The following is a 13,447-nucleotide window of genomic DNA, read 5'->3' as shown; positions in this document are numbered from 1 at the left end:
GCCAACTAATATATAGAGAAAAAATTAGCCGGGCATGGTGGCGCATGCCTGTAGTCCCAGCTACTCGGGAGGCTGAGGCAGGAGGATCGCTTGAGCCCAGGAGTTTGAGGTTGCTGTGAGCCAGGCTAACGCCATGGCACTCACTCTAGCCTGGGCAACAAAGCAAGACTCTGTCTCAAAAAAAAAAAAAAAAAAAAAAAAAATGCTCCTCTTTTCTTTACTAACAATTTTACCTTAAATTCTATTTTGTCTGATATTAGTATAGCCCATTCCAACTCTCCTTTGTTTACTTTTACATGGTTTATATTTTCCATCCTTTTACTCTCAGCCTACTGTGTCTTTGAATTTTGACTTGGTCATTTAGTATTTGCATGACTATGGTCATGGTAATTTGACTGCCTAGAGATCAGATTCTTCATTTAAACAATGAGGACTAAAATACACAAGGAGACTGTTATCAAGATTAAATGAAATGTTTGTGAGGTAGTTGTCCCTGGTGTAAGTAATGATTATTTGCAAGTATTACAAAAATTATTAATAATACTGTTAAAGAAGATTAAGAAAGCAGTAACTGAAATATATCCTCACCTTTTCTGACAAATACTGCTCGTAGATTCCAACAGCAGCTGCTCTTAAAAGACCTTTGGTTTGGTTAGTTTGATGTTTTCCATCTCTCTGACGACTTAATAAAACCTCTAGCTGCTGTTGGGCTGTAACCCGGTATCCTTCCACTGTCATCCAGAAGAAAAGATGTGCTTGGCCTCCAGTTTGCTGCATGTAATCTACCAAAGAAAATTCAAATTAATGTCATATAATTCTGGGTCCATGCAGCTGGATAACAAGTAAATTAAAAGGATTAAAATTTTCAATATTTAAAACTCTATATTTAGCAAAGCCCTGAGGTGAAAAATAGTTATAATATAAATTGGTTAAGCTAAAAAAAATAAAAGTTATATAAAAAACACAAGTGAAAGAGTATATTTTTAAAATTTTAACCCCATTTTTCACAATAAAATTTTCAGTGAATAAATTTGCTACATAATGCTTTATCGGAAATAAACTACTGCAGTTTATTAAACATTAGACATTTGTTCTCAATAAAGATTATTAGTCATAACATGAATATTTCTAGATATATTATTAAATAAATCTCTACCTCCATGATTTCTAAGGAAAAATGAACATTCCAGAGAATAAAGAGTGTGGTCATATTGCAGGACTCTAATCTCATGGTGGGTCAAAAGTTCTTCATTATACAGAGGGGTCCTGCTCCATACCCTGGAGGAAGGAATGCTACACAGAGAGGCCAGGAAGAACCTGAACAGAGAAGCTTTGCTGGGTTTAGGTCATGTGCTTTTTGTCCAATCACATTTCTACACAGTTGTTAATCATGCCTCTGTAATGAAGGCTCTATAAAAACATAAGAGGACTGAGTTCAGAGAGCTGAACATGTGGAGGTGGACAGCAAAGAGAATAAGAGTTCATCCACATGCTGGGAGTGTGGTGCACCCCAATTCCACAGGGACAGAAGCTTCTACACTCAGGATCCTTCCAGACCTTGCCCTATGTATCTCTTCATCTGGCTGTTTATTTGTGTCCTTTAAGATATCCTTTGTAATAAACTGGTAAACATTAAGTAAATGTTTCTCTGAGTTTTGGAACCTGCTCTAGTAAATTAATCAAACCCAAAGAGGGGAATCCTGGGAACCCCAATTTGAAGCCAGTCAGTCAGAAGTAACAGAGGCTCAGACTTAAGACTAGTGTCTGAGGTGCGGGTGAGGGAACATCTTGGGTAGATATCTCTGGGTAGATAGTGTCAGAACTGAATTAGAGAATGCTCAGCTGGTGACTGCTGCTTGGTGTGTGGGGAAAAATTCCACACTTGGTCACAGAAGTCTTCTTCTGTGTCGACTGCTATGGAGTTTAGATGAAAGCATACTGTGGAGGGTGTTTTCACAAAGCAATAATATTTAAAATTATTAAAAATTCCAAAGCAGATGTCAGAGTAGATACTAACAATTCCACCTGCAGAATCTGTCTGATGTAATTTGGAACTCTGGAGTCTACCTGCAACATCTAGAGGAAGGCTTGGGAGGTAAACTGTGGTTAATTTCAGTCAATTGCAGCTCCTAGCACAGTAGCAGCTACCCATCCCTCACCCTCAGACCCCTGGCAAGAGCTGTGCATGCATTCCAGAATCAGCTCGTACACTGCAAACAGGAGCAAGGGTGGGCAAAAAACACCCTTCCCTCCATATATCTGGGATCTATGCTAATAGTACACTGATGCTTCTAATCACAGAAGTACAAATAGGCAGCTTTTCTTGTTACACATCCCATTTTTGCAAGCCCCTGCCCTACCTGCTGAAGACACTTCCAGGGAATTTAAAGGACTAACACTCTTCTTCCTTTGCCCCTACGTTTTTATCTTTTTCTCCTGTTAGGAGCAAGGCTTCAAAAAAAAAAAAAAAAAAAAAAAGCCCATTCTAAAGCAACTGCATACATGAGAAAATTGCCAAGTGACTGCAGAGTGCAAGGCCACAGTGAGCTATAATCACACCACTGCACTCTAGCCTGGGTGACAGAGTGAGACACTATCTCTTAAATAAAAAAAAAAAAAATCAACTAAAACACAAAAGATAGCTATGTAAGAAATGATGGATAAAAAAGATATAAGGCATTTAGAAAACAAGTAACAAAATGACAAAAGTTGCTCCTCATCAATAATTACTTTAAATAGAAATGGATTAAACGCTCTAATCAAAAGACAGATTGTCAGCATGGATGGAAAAACATGATGTATCTATGTTGTCTAGAAGAGATTTACTTTATATACAAAGGCACAAAAACATAGACAGTGGAAGGATAGAAAAAATATATCTCATGCAAGTAATAACCAAAATAGAGCAGAGGAAGCTATACTATTAATAATACTAGATAAAACATACTTTAATTCAAAAAAGGTTAAGATACAAATAAGGTCATTATCTATTAATAAAAAGTTCAATATGGCAAAAATGATATAACAATTATAAACAATTATGTACCTAGTAACAGATCATAATATATAAAGCAAAAATTGAGATTTGAAGGGAGAAAGAGATACCTCCACAGTAATAATTGAAGACCTCAATCCCCAACTCTCACTAACTGACAGAACAACCAGACAGAAAATAAGTATGGAAATACAGAATTTAACACAATAAACCAAGTAGATCTAACACACATATAGAGAACACTACCCAATGACAACAGAAGAATGTGCATTTGAGAAGAATGTGTATGTTACTGTTGTTGGGTAGTGTTCTCTATATATGTTAACTCTACTTGGTTTATTGGGACTTTTTCCCAACTAGACCACCTGCTGGGCCACAAATTAAGTCTTGTTAGATTTAAGAAGATGAATATTATATAAAGTATCTTCTCCAACCAGAATGGGATGCACTTTTAGAAATCAATAACAGAAGTAAAACTAGAAAATTCACAAATTTTTGGAAATTAAACAATACACTCTTAAACAGCTAATGGATCAAAGAAGAAATCACAAGAGAAATTAGAACATATATAGAAATGAATGAAAACAGAAACACCATACCAAAACTTACAGGACACAGCAAAAAAGTAAGATCTCAAATCAATACCAAACTTTACTACATAAAGAACTAGAAAAAGAGCAAACTAAGACCAAAGCTAGCAGAAGGAAGGAAATAATAAAGATTAGAATGGAGATAAACAAACTAGAGAACAGTGAAACAATATAGAAAAATCAATGAAAGCAGAAGTCAGTGCTTTGAAAAGAGCAACAAAATTGACAAACGTTTAGCCAGAAGAACTAAGAAAAAAGAGAAAAGACTCAAATTACTGAAATAAGAAATGAAAGTAGGGATATTACTATTATTTCTACAGAAATAAAAAGTATCATAAAAGAGTACTATGCACAACTGTACACTAACAAATTGCCTATCACAGTTGAAATGGACAAATTCCTAGAACTAGAAAACCTACCAAGACTAACTCATGAAGAAATACAACATCTGAGGAGACTTGTAAGTAGTAAGGAGACTGAATCAGTAATCAAAAGCCTCAATAAGAAAAGCCATGGAGCTGATAGTTTCACTGGTGAAGTTTTACCAAACATTTAAAGAAAAAGCAACACCTATCCTTTTCAGACTTTTCCAAAAAATTGAAGAGGGAACACTTCCTCATTCATTGGATGAGGTCATCATTACTTTGAAAACAAAGCCAGATAAAGACACTACAAGGAAAGAAAACTACAGACCAATATTCCTTATGAATGCTGATGCAAAAATCCTCAACAAAATACTGGCAAACCAAATTCAACAGCATATTTAAAGGATTATAAACCATGACCAAAATGAGATTTATTCTTGGAATGCAATGATGGGCCAATATAGAAAAATCAATCAGTGTAATACACTATATTAACAGAATGAAGAACAAACACCACATATCTTAATTGATGCACAAAATACATTTAACAAACTACAACACACTGTCATGACAAAAACACTCAACAAACTAAGAACAGAAAGACACTACCTCAACACAATAAAAGCTGTATATGAAAAACACACCGTAAATGTCATACTTGATAGTGAAAGACTTAATGCTTTTCCTCTAAGATCAGGAAGAAGAAAAGGATACCTGCTATTCAACATAGTACTGGAAGCTCTAGGCAGAGCAAGTACCAAAAGAAAGAAAGAAAGAAATATAAAAAAGACATCTCGATTGCAAAAGAAAAAGTAAAATGACCTCTGTTTATAGATGATATGATCTTATAAGTACAAGACTCTAAAGTTTCATTAAAAAAATGTTAGAGTAACAAATGAAATCAGCAAAGTATCAGGATAAAAGTCAACACACAAAAGTCAGTTGCATTTCTATACACCAAAAATGAACGATCAGAAAAGGAAACTAAGAAAACAATTTCATAGCACATCTTATATTTTCCTGGTTTGAGCTGGAACCCATACTATTAAGTTTCCCAAGAATGGAAAAACAAGCACCACATATACTCACCAGCAAATTGGTATTAACTGAACAGCACCTAAGTGGTCACATAGGTACTACAGTAATAGGGTATTGGGCAGGTGGGAGGGGGGCGGGTATATACATATACAATGAGTGAGATGTGCACCATCTGGGGGATGGTCATGCTGGAGACTCAGACTTGTGGGGGGAGGGGGGAAACAGGCATTTATTGAAACCTTAATATCTGTACCCCCATAATATGCCGAAATAAAAAAAAATAATAAAAAAAAACAAAAAAAAGATAAATGTTTGAAGTGATGGATATGCTAATTACACATTGTATAAATGATCATTACATTACATAAACGTATTGAAATATTACCCTGTACTCCATAAATATATACAATTATGCATTAATCAAAAAATAAATAAAACTTTAAAAAAAAGAAAACAATTTCATTTATGATAGCATTAAAAAGAAAAAATTATTTCATAATTAACCAAGGAGGTGAAGAATTTGTAGAATGAAAACTACAAAACACCACTAAAACAAATTAAATATGACACATCAAATGGAAACATATCCCATATTCATGGATCAGAAGAGTTAACATTGTAAAGATGTCCATACTACCCAAACTGATCTACAGATTCAATTTCTATTAAAATCTCAATGATGTTTTTTGCAAAAACTGGACAATCCTAAAATTTATATGGAATCTCAAGGCCCTCAAATAATCAAAATAATCTCAAGAAAGAAAAAAAAGTTGAAAGACTCATACTTTCTGATTCCAAAACTTACTACAAAACTATAATAAACCAAACAAAAGGCGTTGAGACCAATAAAATAGGGCAAAATTGCCCAGAAATAAAACTTCCTATATATGGTCAAATAATAAGATAGTCTTTTCAACAAATGGTGCTAGGAAAACTGGATATCCACATGCAAAAGAATGAACCCTTACCTCACAACATATACAAAAAATTAACTCAAAATGGATCAAAGATCTAAATATAAGACCTAAAACTATAAAACTTTCAGAAGAAAACATAGAGTAAAAAGCTTCAGGAAACTGGATTTGGCAATGATTTACTGAATATGACACTAAAAGCATCGGTAATAAAATAGACAAAGTGGACTTAATGAAAATTCAAAAATTTTGTCCATCAAAAGATGCTATCAACAGAGTAAAAAGGCAATGCACACATTGGGATATTTGCTAGTAATGCATAAGAGATTAATATCCAGAATATAAACAGAAATCCTAAAACTCAACAAAAAAACCCCCAAGAATCCAATTCAAAAATAGGTAAAGGACTTGAATAAACATGTCTCCAAAGAAGATTATACAAATGGCCAATAAGCAATGGTGCTCAACATCACTTGTCAGGGAAATGCAAATCACAACCAAAATGAGTTACCATCTCACTTTCATTGGAATACTAACTACTCTCCAATCCAAAAAAAGTTAAAATAAACAAACAATCAAACAAACAGAAAACAACAAGTACTGAGAGGATGTGGAGAAATTAGAACCCTTGTTCACTGTTGGTGGGAATATAAAATGGGACAGTCGCTGTGGAAAACAGTATGTTGGTTGCTCAAAAAATTAGTAATAGAACTATCATATTATCTAGCAGTTACATTTCTGGGTCTATACCCAAAAGAACTGAGAGAAACAGGGTCTCAAAGAGATATCTGGACACCCATGTTCATAGCAACATTATGTACAATAGCTAAAAAGTAGAAGTAACCATGCCCATTGATGGATGAATAGATAAGCAAATGTATACACACACATAAATAATATTATTCAGCCTTAAAAAAGAAGACTATTCTGACATATGCTACAACATGGAGCAACCCTGAGGATATTATGCTCAGTCAGTTATAAAAAGACAAATACTGTACAAGTCCACTTACATGATGTACTTAAGCATAGTCAAAATCACAGAGACAGAAAGTAGAAGGGTGACTGTCAGGAGGTACAGGTAGGGTAAATGGAGAGTTAGTGTTTGATGGTATAGAGTTTCAGTTTTGCAAGACAAAAAGAGTTCTGGAGACTGTAGTGGTGATAGCTGCTTAACATTATCAATGTATGTAATATTACTGAACTGTGCACTTAAAAATGGTTGAGATGCTAAATTTTATGCTAGGTGTATTTTATTACAATAAGAAATTGGGAAAAGAATTTCAATGGCCATATCATTTAAATAAAATGGATTTACCTACCCATAAAAAACTGTAGTGCAACATTGTCTACAAGAATGCTGTCCAGGGGGACTGTGCAAAGTTTCCCAAAGTTTGCTGCCAGTTTCACAGTATTTATTTCCTATAAACAAAAGTGAATAAAGGTTAATATTTCATCAAATCACTCATTTAGGTAAAAGATCTTTATATAAATATAAGACATAAAACCCAATATATTATTTAAAATGAAAAAAAAAATAAAGTTTTTCCCTCTCATCTATGTTGCTTCCCAATAAAATATTCTCAGTGAATTTAAACATTATTTTAACAGTTGCTTAGCAAATATATATTAAAAATATAGTAATAAGCATTCATTTCTTTCAATATAAAATAAATCCAAATCACTGAATCTCAAGTATTATCTATCTTTATATATTCCAAATGATAATGAACATTTCAGGGGCCAAAGGGAAAAGGGGATTTTTAAAATGTTTTGTATGCCTAAGAATAAACAAACCCCAACATTTTCAAGTGAAGATTAAAGTCTGTTTACTGAAAAAACAGAAAATATTCCCAAAGAGCCATTCTGCTCCTAGCACAGTAAAAACTCTATAATTGCTAGAGAAAATGTATTTCTTTTCAGACTACCTAAAAAGTGAATTACATATACTTTTCAAAGTCACAGAACAAGGTAACAACCTACATATGAAAAAAAAGAAAAAACTGGATCCAAAATTTAAAGAGTATCTGTGTATCAGGCACTGTGCCTATATTACACACATTCATTTAATCTGTACAGCAATCCGACTGGATATGTATCAACCAATCCTATTCAACCAATAAATAAAATGAAGATCAGAAAGGTTGTCTATAGTCACAAAGCTGGTAAGTATGAGTCGGTGTTTTCAAATTCTATTGTCCTTTTCAATAAAACCTATGATGTTTCTGTGAACTATTTATTTTTACTAGCTTCTCTATATTCCCAAATCCATATTTCACAACCCTCTATTTAAAAAAGAAAATTAGGTAGGTTTACTATAAATGAAACCAGCTGCCTTATTCAGGGGCAGATAATACATTAAGCATAGGTGGTACATAAAGGAAAAGGAAGAGAATTTTTAAAAAGGAAAAAAAAATCTATCTCTGTAATTAGTATTTCTCTTCATATAAGAACTGGATAATAACAGATAACTGACTTTAAATATGTGGCACAGAACCACCTGGTGCCAGCACATGATTTAAGTCTCCCTTCCTCAAATTGTATCACCTCTTTCTCCTGCCCAGCAGCAGCTCCACAGATGTGGTACGTAGAAGAGTATGCACCATACCTTTATTTGTAATATTAAAGGAAAAGGGTCTTCTAAGATTTCAAGATCAGTAACATGGTTATAAAATTGCAAATCTATGGGGATGCTGAATTCACTTTCAAGACGAAAATACTGAGCTAATAAAAAAATAAACGTAATATTCAAAATGGAACCAAAAGGCTTCCAAACAAAATACCTAAATTTTAAAATGATTGAGTATCAAAAAGTATTTGGGCAAACAGACTTTAAATAATGATGCCAAAGGAGGACTAACTTTAAGATCTAGATAAGGTAACTATTAATAAAGAAAAGCACAAGTACAACATATCATTCATCATTTTTAATATGCATGGGTATATAACTATATATAAACTAGTTTCAACATACAGTTAACCAAAACATAGGCATACATGCATATCACATACATGACAAATGCAGGCTTCAAGTAATGTTTTGGTAAATCATAATTCATCTAGCAAACTAAAAAGTTTTTAAAAAGATAATTTTTCCATTCCTTAATTTAAATACATTGCAAAATTACAAGACCAGAGAGTCACAGATTTTCAAAACAGAAAACCAGAGCAAAAAAGGTAACTACACTAAAATAAAGGTACAAAAAAATGTTTTTTTCTTCTGCTTTGAAGGCCTAAATGCTCTGCTCTCCTTTACAGTAAAACTCTTCTAAGGGGCAACTATCATTGCTGTTTCTAATTCATCTCTTCCCATTCTCTCCTGAACAGACTACAATCATGCTTTTCCTACAGTACTCTACCAAAAACTGCTTTCATCAGATCACCAATTATCTCCATGGTAGTAAATCCAATGGTCGATTCTCAGTCTTCCTCTCACTTTATTCTTATACTTTGACACATCTGATCTTTTGCTTCTTTAAACCCTTTTAACACTTGGCTTCTAGGATATCACATGCCCAGGTTTTCCTTCAAACTCACCAGCTGCTTAGTCTTTGGCTGGATCCTCTACTTTATCTTAAACTTTATTCACTGAAGTGAATTAGAATCAAGTCACTGATATCTTTTTACTTACACTAACTCTTTTAGATAACTTGATACAGTCTCTCAACATTAAATAAACATATAATTCTAAAGAGTCATGAAGTTTATCTCCATCACTAAACTTTCCCTTGAACTCAAGATTACCAGGTTAGTCTAATCTACTTGAATATCAAATCAAACAAGTATCTTAAATTAAGATATTCAAAACTTGATTCTCTCTTCAAAGCTTTCTTTTCCCTCAGTTCTACACATTTTTAGTAAGTAGCATCACTCTTCATGCAGTTGTTCAGGCTAAAAAAACCTTGGAATCAACCTTGAAGGTTTTTTTTCTCTCTCACCCAGTATTTAGTCCATTAAGCAAATCTTGTTAACACTATATCAAATCTCTAATCACTTCTCACAGCCTCCACAGACATCTCTTACCTGGTTTAAAAGAGTAGTCTTATAAATGATCTGTCAGTTTTCATTCTCGCCCCCACCATCCCCCTTCACAAAGGGTCAAAGTAATCATTTTAACGCATAAGTAAGGTCACATTACTTGCCATGGGAAATCTCCAATTGATTTCCATCACAGTTAGAATAAAATAAAAATCTTACTATGGCTAGTTAAGACCATACATGATCTAACCTCCAGGTTCTTACATAACTTCATTCTTAGCACAATCCCTCATTCATCCCATACCACAGTGACCTCCTCTAACTCACCAAGGATGTTCCTATTTCAGGGTCCTTGCATTTGCTCTCATTCCTGCCTCAAGGATTCTTGAAAGTCAAACAAAAACAAATCACAAGACTAACTCCCTCATGTTATCCAGATAGTCTCTATGCTCAAAAGTCACCAAACCTCTTGGGATCTATTTAAAACATTCTCCCAAAAAAGCCAGGTGCAGTAAGTAAGTGGTACATACTTGTAGTCCCAGATACTCAGAAGGCTGACGGGGGAGGATCACTTGAGTTCAGGAATTCAAGACCACTCTGGGCAACATATCAAGACCTCATCTCTTTAATATCTCTTAAAATAGTCCAAGACATTCTGTATACCCAACTCTGCTCATTTTTTTTTAAATAGCAGATATCACTACCTGATACTACATATCAATTTGCTCACTGATTTACTTTCTGACTTCTACTTTCTGAAGTAAACTGTAAGCTCCATGAAAAGAGTTTGTCTATTTGGTCCATCTAAAATGGTGCCCAATTCACAAAATTCAAGAAATGTTAAATTTGAATAAATGATACATGAGTAAATGAATAAATCAAGGAATAAAATAAAATCTGTAATTATGTCAACATTTTTCAGGCAGTGTTTTAATTAATCCCTTTGACTTGGTTTAACAAATATTTATCATACTACATTGTATAATAAAACTTTTCTGAAAGTCCTGTTGTAAAGTGCCATACTGGTAAATATCCTACTTTTTGTCATTTACTAGATATTTTAATCACTACACAGTATTTATAAATGTTAATTCAAAAGTACTTTACTTACTTTGCCTGACTGCAACCGCTGTATTCTTGAGTCACATACTTTCTTTACAAATAGTAAGCTATTTATTTGATTTTTGATAGTGTTGATATCTAAAAACAAACAGATTATGAGCTTTAAAGCGGTATTTATGAAATCTTTTAAACATGCACTTACTGTAATTTAACAAAATAACCAATTAATAGGGCAATTACTTTATTCAATAAAAGAAACAATCTGAAATTATGTAGTGAAATTATTTAATTAAAATTAAACCATGCCAATTTTCTTTTACGGATAATTGCAATAATCACAGTCTTACATTCAGAAAATAATGCTTTTACTCTAAGGACAAGTTAACATAATAAGGAAAACTTAGCTAGGGTGAAAACAACTAATAGCAGAAAATGACATTAAGGTAAATTAAGCAACGTTTTGATGATATAATAATCCCTCAAAGAACACACATCTTACATAAATAAATTGCTTACCATCACCAGCTGTATCTAGAGATCTGAGATACTGTAATTCTTCTGCTGCCTTATCTCTGACTGCTTCTAGCTCTCCAATATTATCACTCAATTTAATAATGTTCATAAAGGCCTCATAGTTGCAATTAGAATCACGGATCTGAAAAGAAAGTTAAAAAGAAAAACAAGTGGATGGGAACTCATTTATTAAGAGGAAAAGTGAATCTTGAGCGCCTACTATGTGCCAGGCACCATTTGCTATATACCCAGTGCTTACAACAAAAGAAAAATAAGAGTTCTAGACTCATGGCACTTATATTCTAATGGCTCATAGACTGTAAACAAAATAAAATAAGATATTCAGCATGCTTAAAAGTACAGGAGCCTACTCAGAATGTTTGATGATATCGAGGAAGCCATGATGGCTGGCACTAAACCAAAGAAGGGGTGAGGATAAGGACAGCAGTAATGGAGAGCAAAGTCTGTAATATAGTAAGGATTTTGGCTTTTACTCTGAAAAAAGTCAGAAGTTACTGGAAGGTTTAAAACAGAAGATTAACACTCTCTGACCTAAACATAATAGAATCACTGTGCTGCCACATAAAAACAGAATAAAGGCAGAGTCAAAAACAGAAGAAGGATCAGTTAATAATACAGGTGAAATATGACAGAGTGCCTGGGAGCAGGATGATGGCAGTGGAGATATGGTAAGAAGTGTTTTGAAAAGTACTTTGTGGTAATAAGTATTCTTGCAATGACACTGCCAAAAGAATTTTGCTGACAAATCAGATACAGGTGCAAAATAAAGACAAGAGTAAGAACTACACCAACACTGTTGGCCGCATAACTGGAACAATGAAGTCCAGTAAACAAGATGGAAAATATATCAAGAAGAGCAGGGGTTTTTTTTTTGTTTTTTGTTTCTGCAGCGGAGGGCAGAGTGTCATGAGCCATGTTAAGTGGGAGATCCCATTAAAAATCCAAACGGAGACATTAGATATGCTTTTGAATATGAAGGATAAGACTGTGGAAGGAAGCCTAAATAGAAATATGCATTTCAAAGCTACTGACATATAGATGACATTTAAAACCACGAAAGTGGATGGGAATCATCCAGAGAATGAATATAGATTGAAAAGAGAAACCCAAGAACAGATATCCAGTATACTTAGGAGAAAAGAAAGGCCAAAAGATAAGGGAAAAACAAAAATCAAGAATATGTGGTATCCTAACCAGCCAGGAAAAGAAGTTTTTTAACAAGGAAAATAAGCTGTGCCAAATGTTTCATATAGGTCCAAAAAAATGGAGACTCTAAGAACTGGCCATGAAATTTAACAATAGGGACCATCCTCCTTGACCTAGAAAACTTTATCAAAGGGGTACAAGAGAGAAGAGAAAATGTAGAGAGCCAAATCTCTCAAAGTTTTGGTATAAAAAGAAGGGGGGAATTAGCATGCTGCCTAAAGGGAATAGCAGAATCAAAGACTTGTTTTGCTTTTAAAATTAGAGAGAATAGCACAGGTGTATGCTAAAAAGAATGATCTTATAGAAAGCAAAAATTTGATGATGCAGAAGAGAAAGTATAAAACTGCCAAAGCAATAAAATGAAAGTGACTAGAAGGGATGAGTTATAATATACAAGGATTTGCCTTAGTTAGATGCATGGATATTTCATCCACATATAACAGGAGATAATACAAACTATATGTGCATAGATGTAAGTACTGAATATATGAGATGATAGGACATGATGAAAACTCTCTATTACCTTGATTTTTCCAGTAAGGTAATAAGTAAGGTCATGAGCTAAGAGTGAATATGTGACAAAAATGTGTTAGATGAAAGTGGAGGAAGTATAAAAGATCTGTTCAGAAAAGCAGGGTAGAAAATAGAACAGAAAAAATATAAAGTTTGCAAGGCAAGAGTAAGGACACACTTGAGATTAGTGCTCATGAATTTCAAATAGATCAGTGTAGGTTTACTTTTTTTTGTACAGCCACTTTCAGCTCC

At 33.7% G+C, this 13,447-nt stretch overlaps 1 protein-coding gene across 4 annotated transcripts in view; it reads right to left on the bottom strand.

The window, feature by feature from the left end:
- The window catches only part of SNX13 (sorting nexin 13), a 148,255-nt gene that overhangs the window by 47,426 nt on the left and 87,382 nt on the right, over window positions 1-13,447 (bottom strand). For all 4 annotated transcript variants that reach the window (XM_076006395.1, XM_076006393.1, XM_076006394.1 and 1 more), the window contains 4 exons: window positions 11,459-11,597; window positions 10,992-11,080; window positions 7,225-7,324; window positions 589-782 (listed from right to left, as the gene is read on the bottom strand). In XM_076006395.1, the coding sequence (XP_075862510.1) occupies window positions 589-782; window positions 7,225-7,324; window positions 10,992-11,080; window positions 11,459-11,597 (522 nt within the window). The remainder of the gene's footprint in view (window positions 1-588; window positions 783-7,224; window positions 7,325-10,991; window positions 11,081-11,458; window positions 11,598-13,447) is intronic.

Source organism: Microcebus murinus, chromosome 9, assembly GCF_040939455.1.
Source record: "Microcebus murinus isolate Inina chromosome 9, M.murinus_Inina_mat1.0, whole genome shotgun sequence".
Taxonomy (NCBI): Eukaryota; Metazoa; Chordata; class Mammalia; order Primates; family Cheirogaleidae; genus Microcebus; species Microcebus murinus.
The sequence above is the reverse complement of the archived record's forward strand: the minus strand, read 5'-3'. Positions and strand labels throughout refer to the sequence as shown.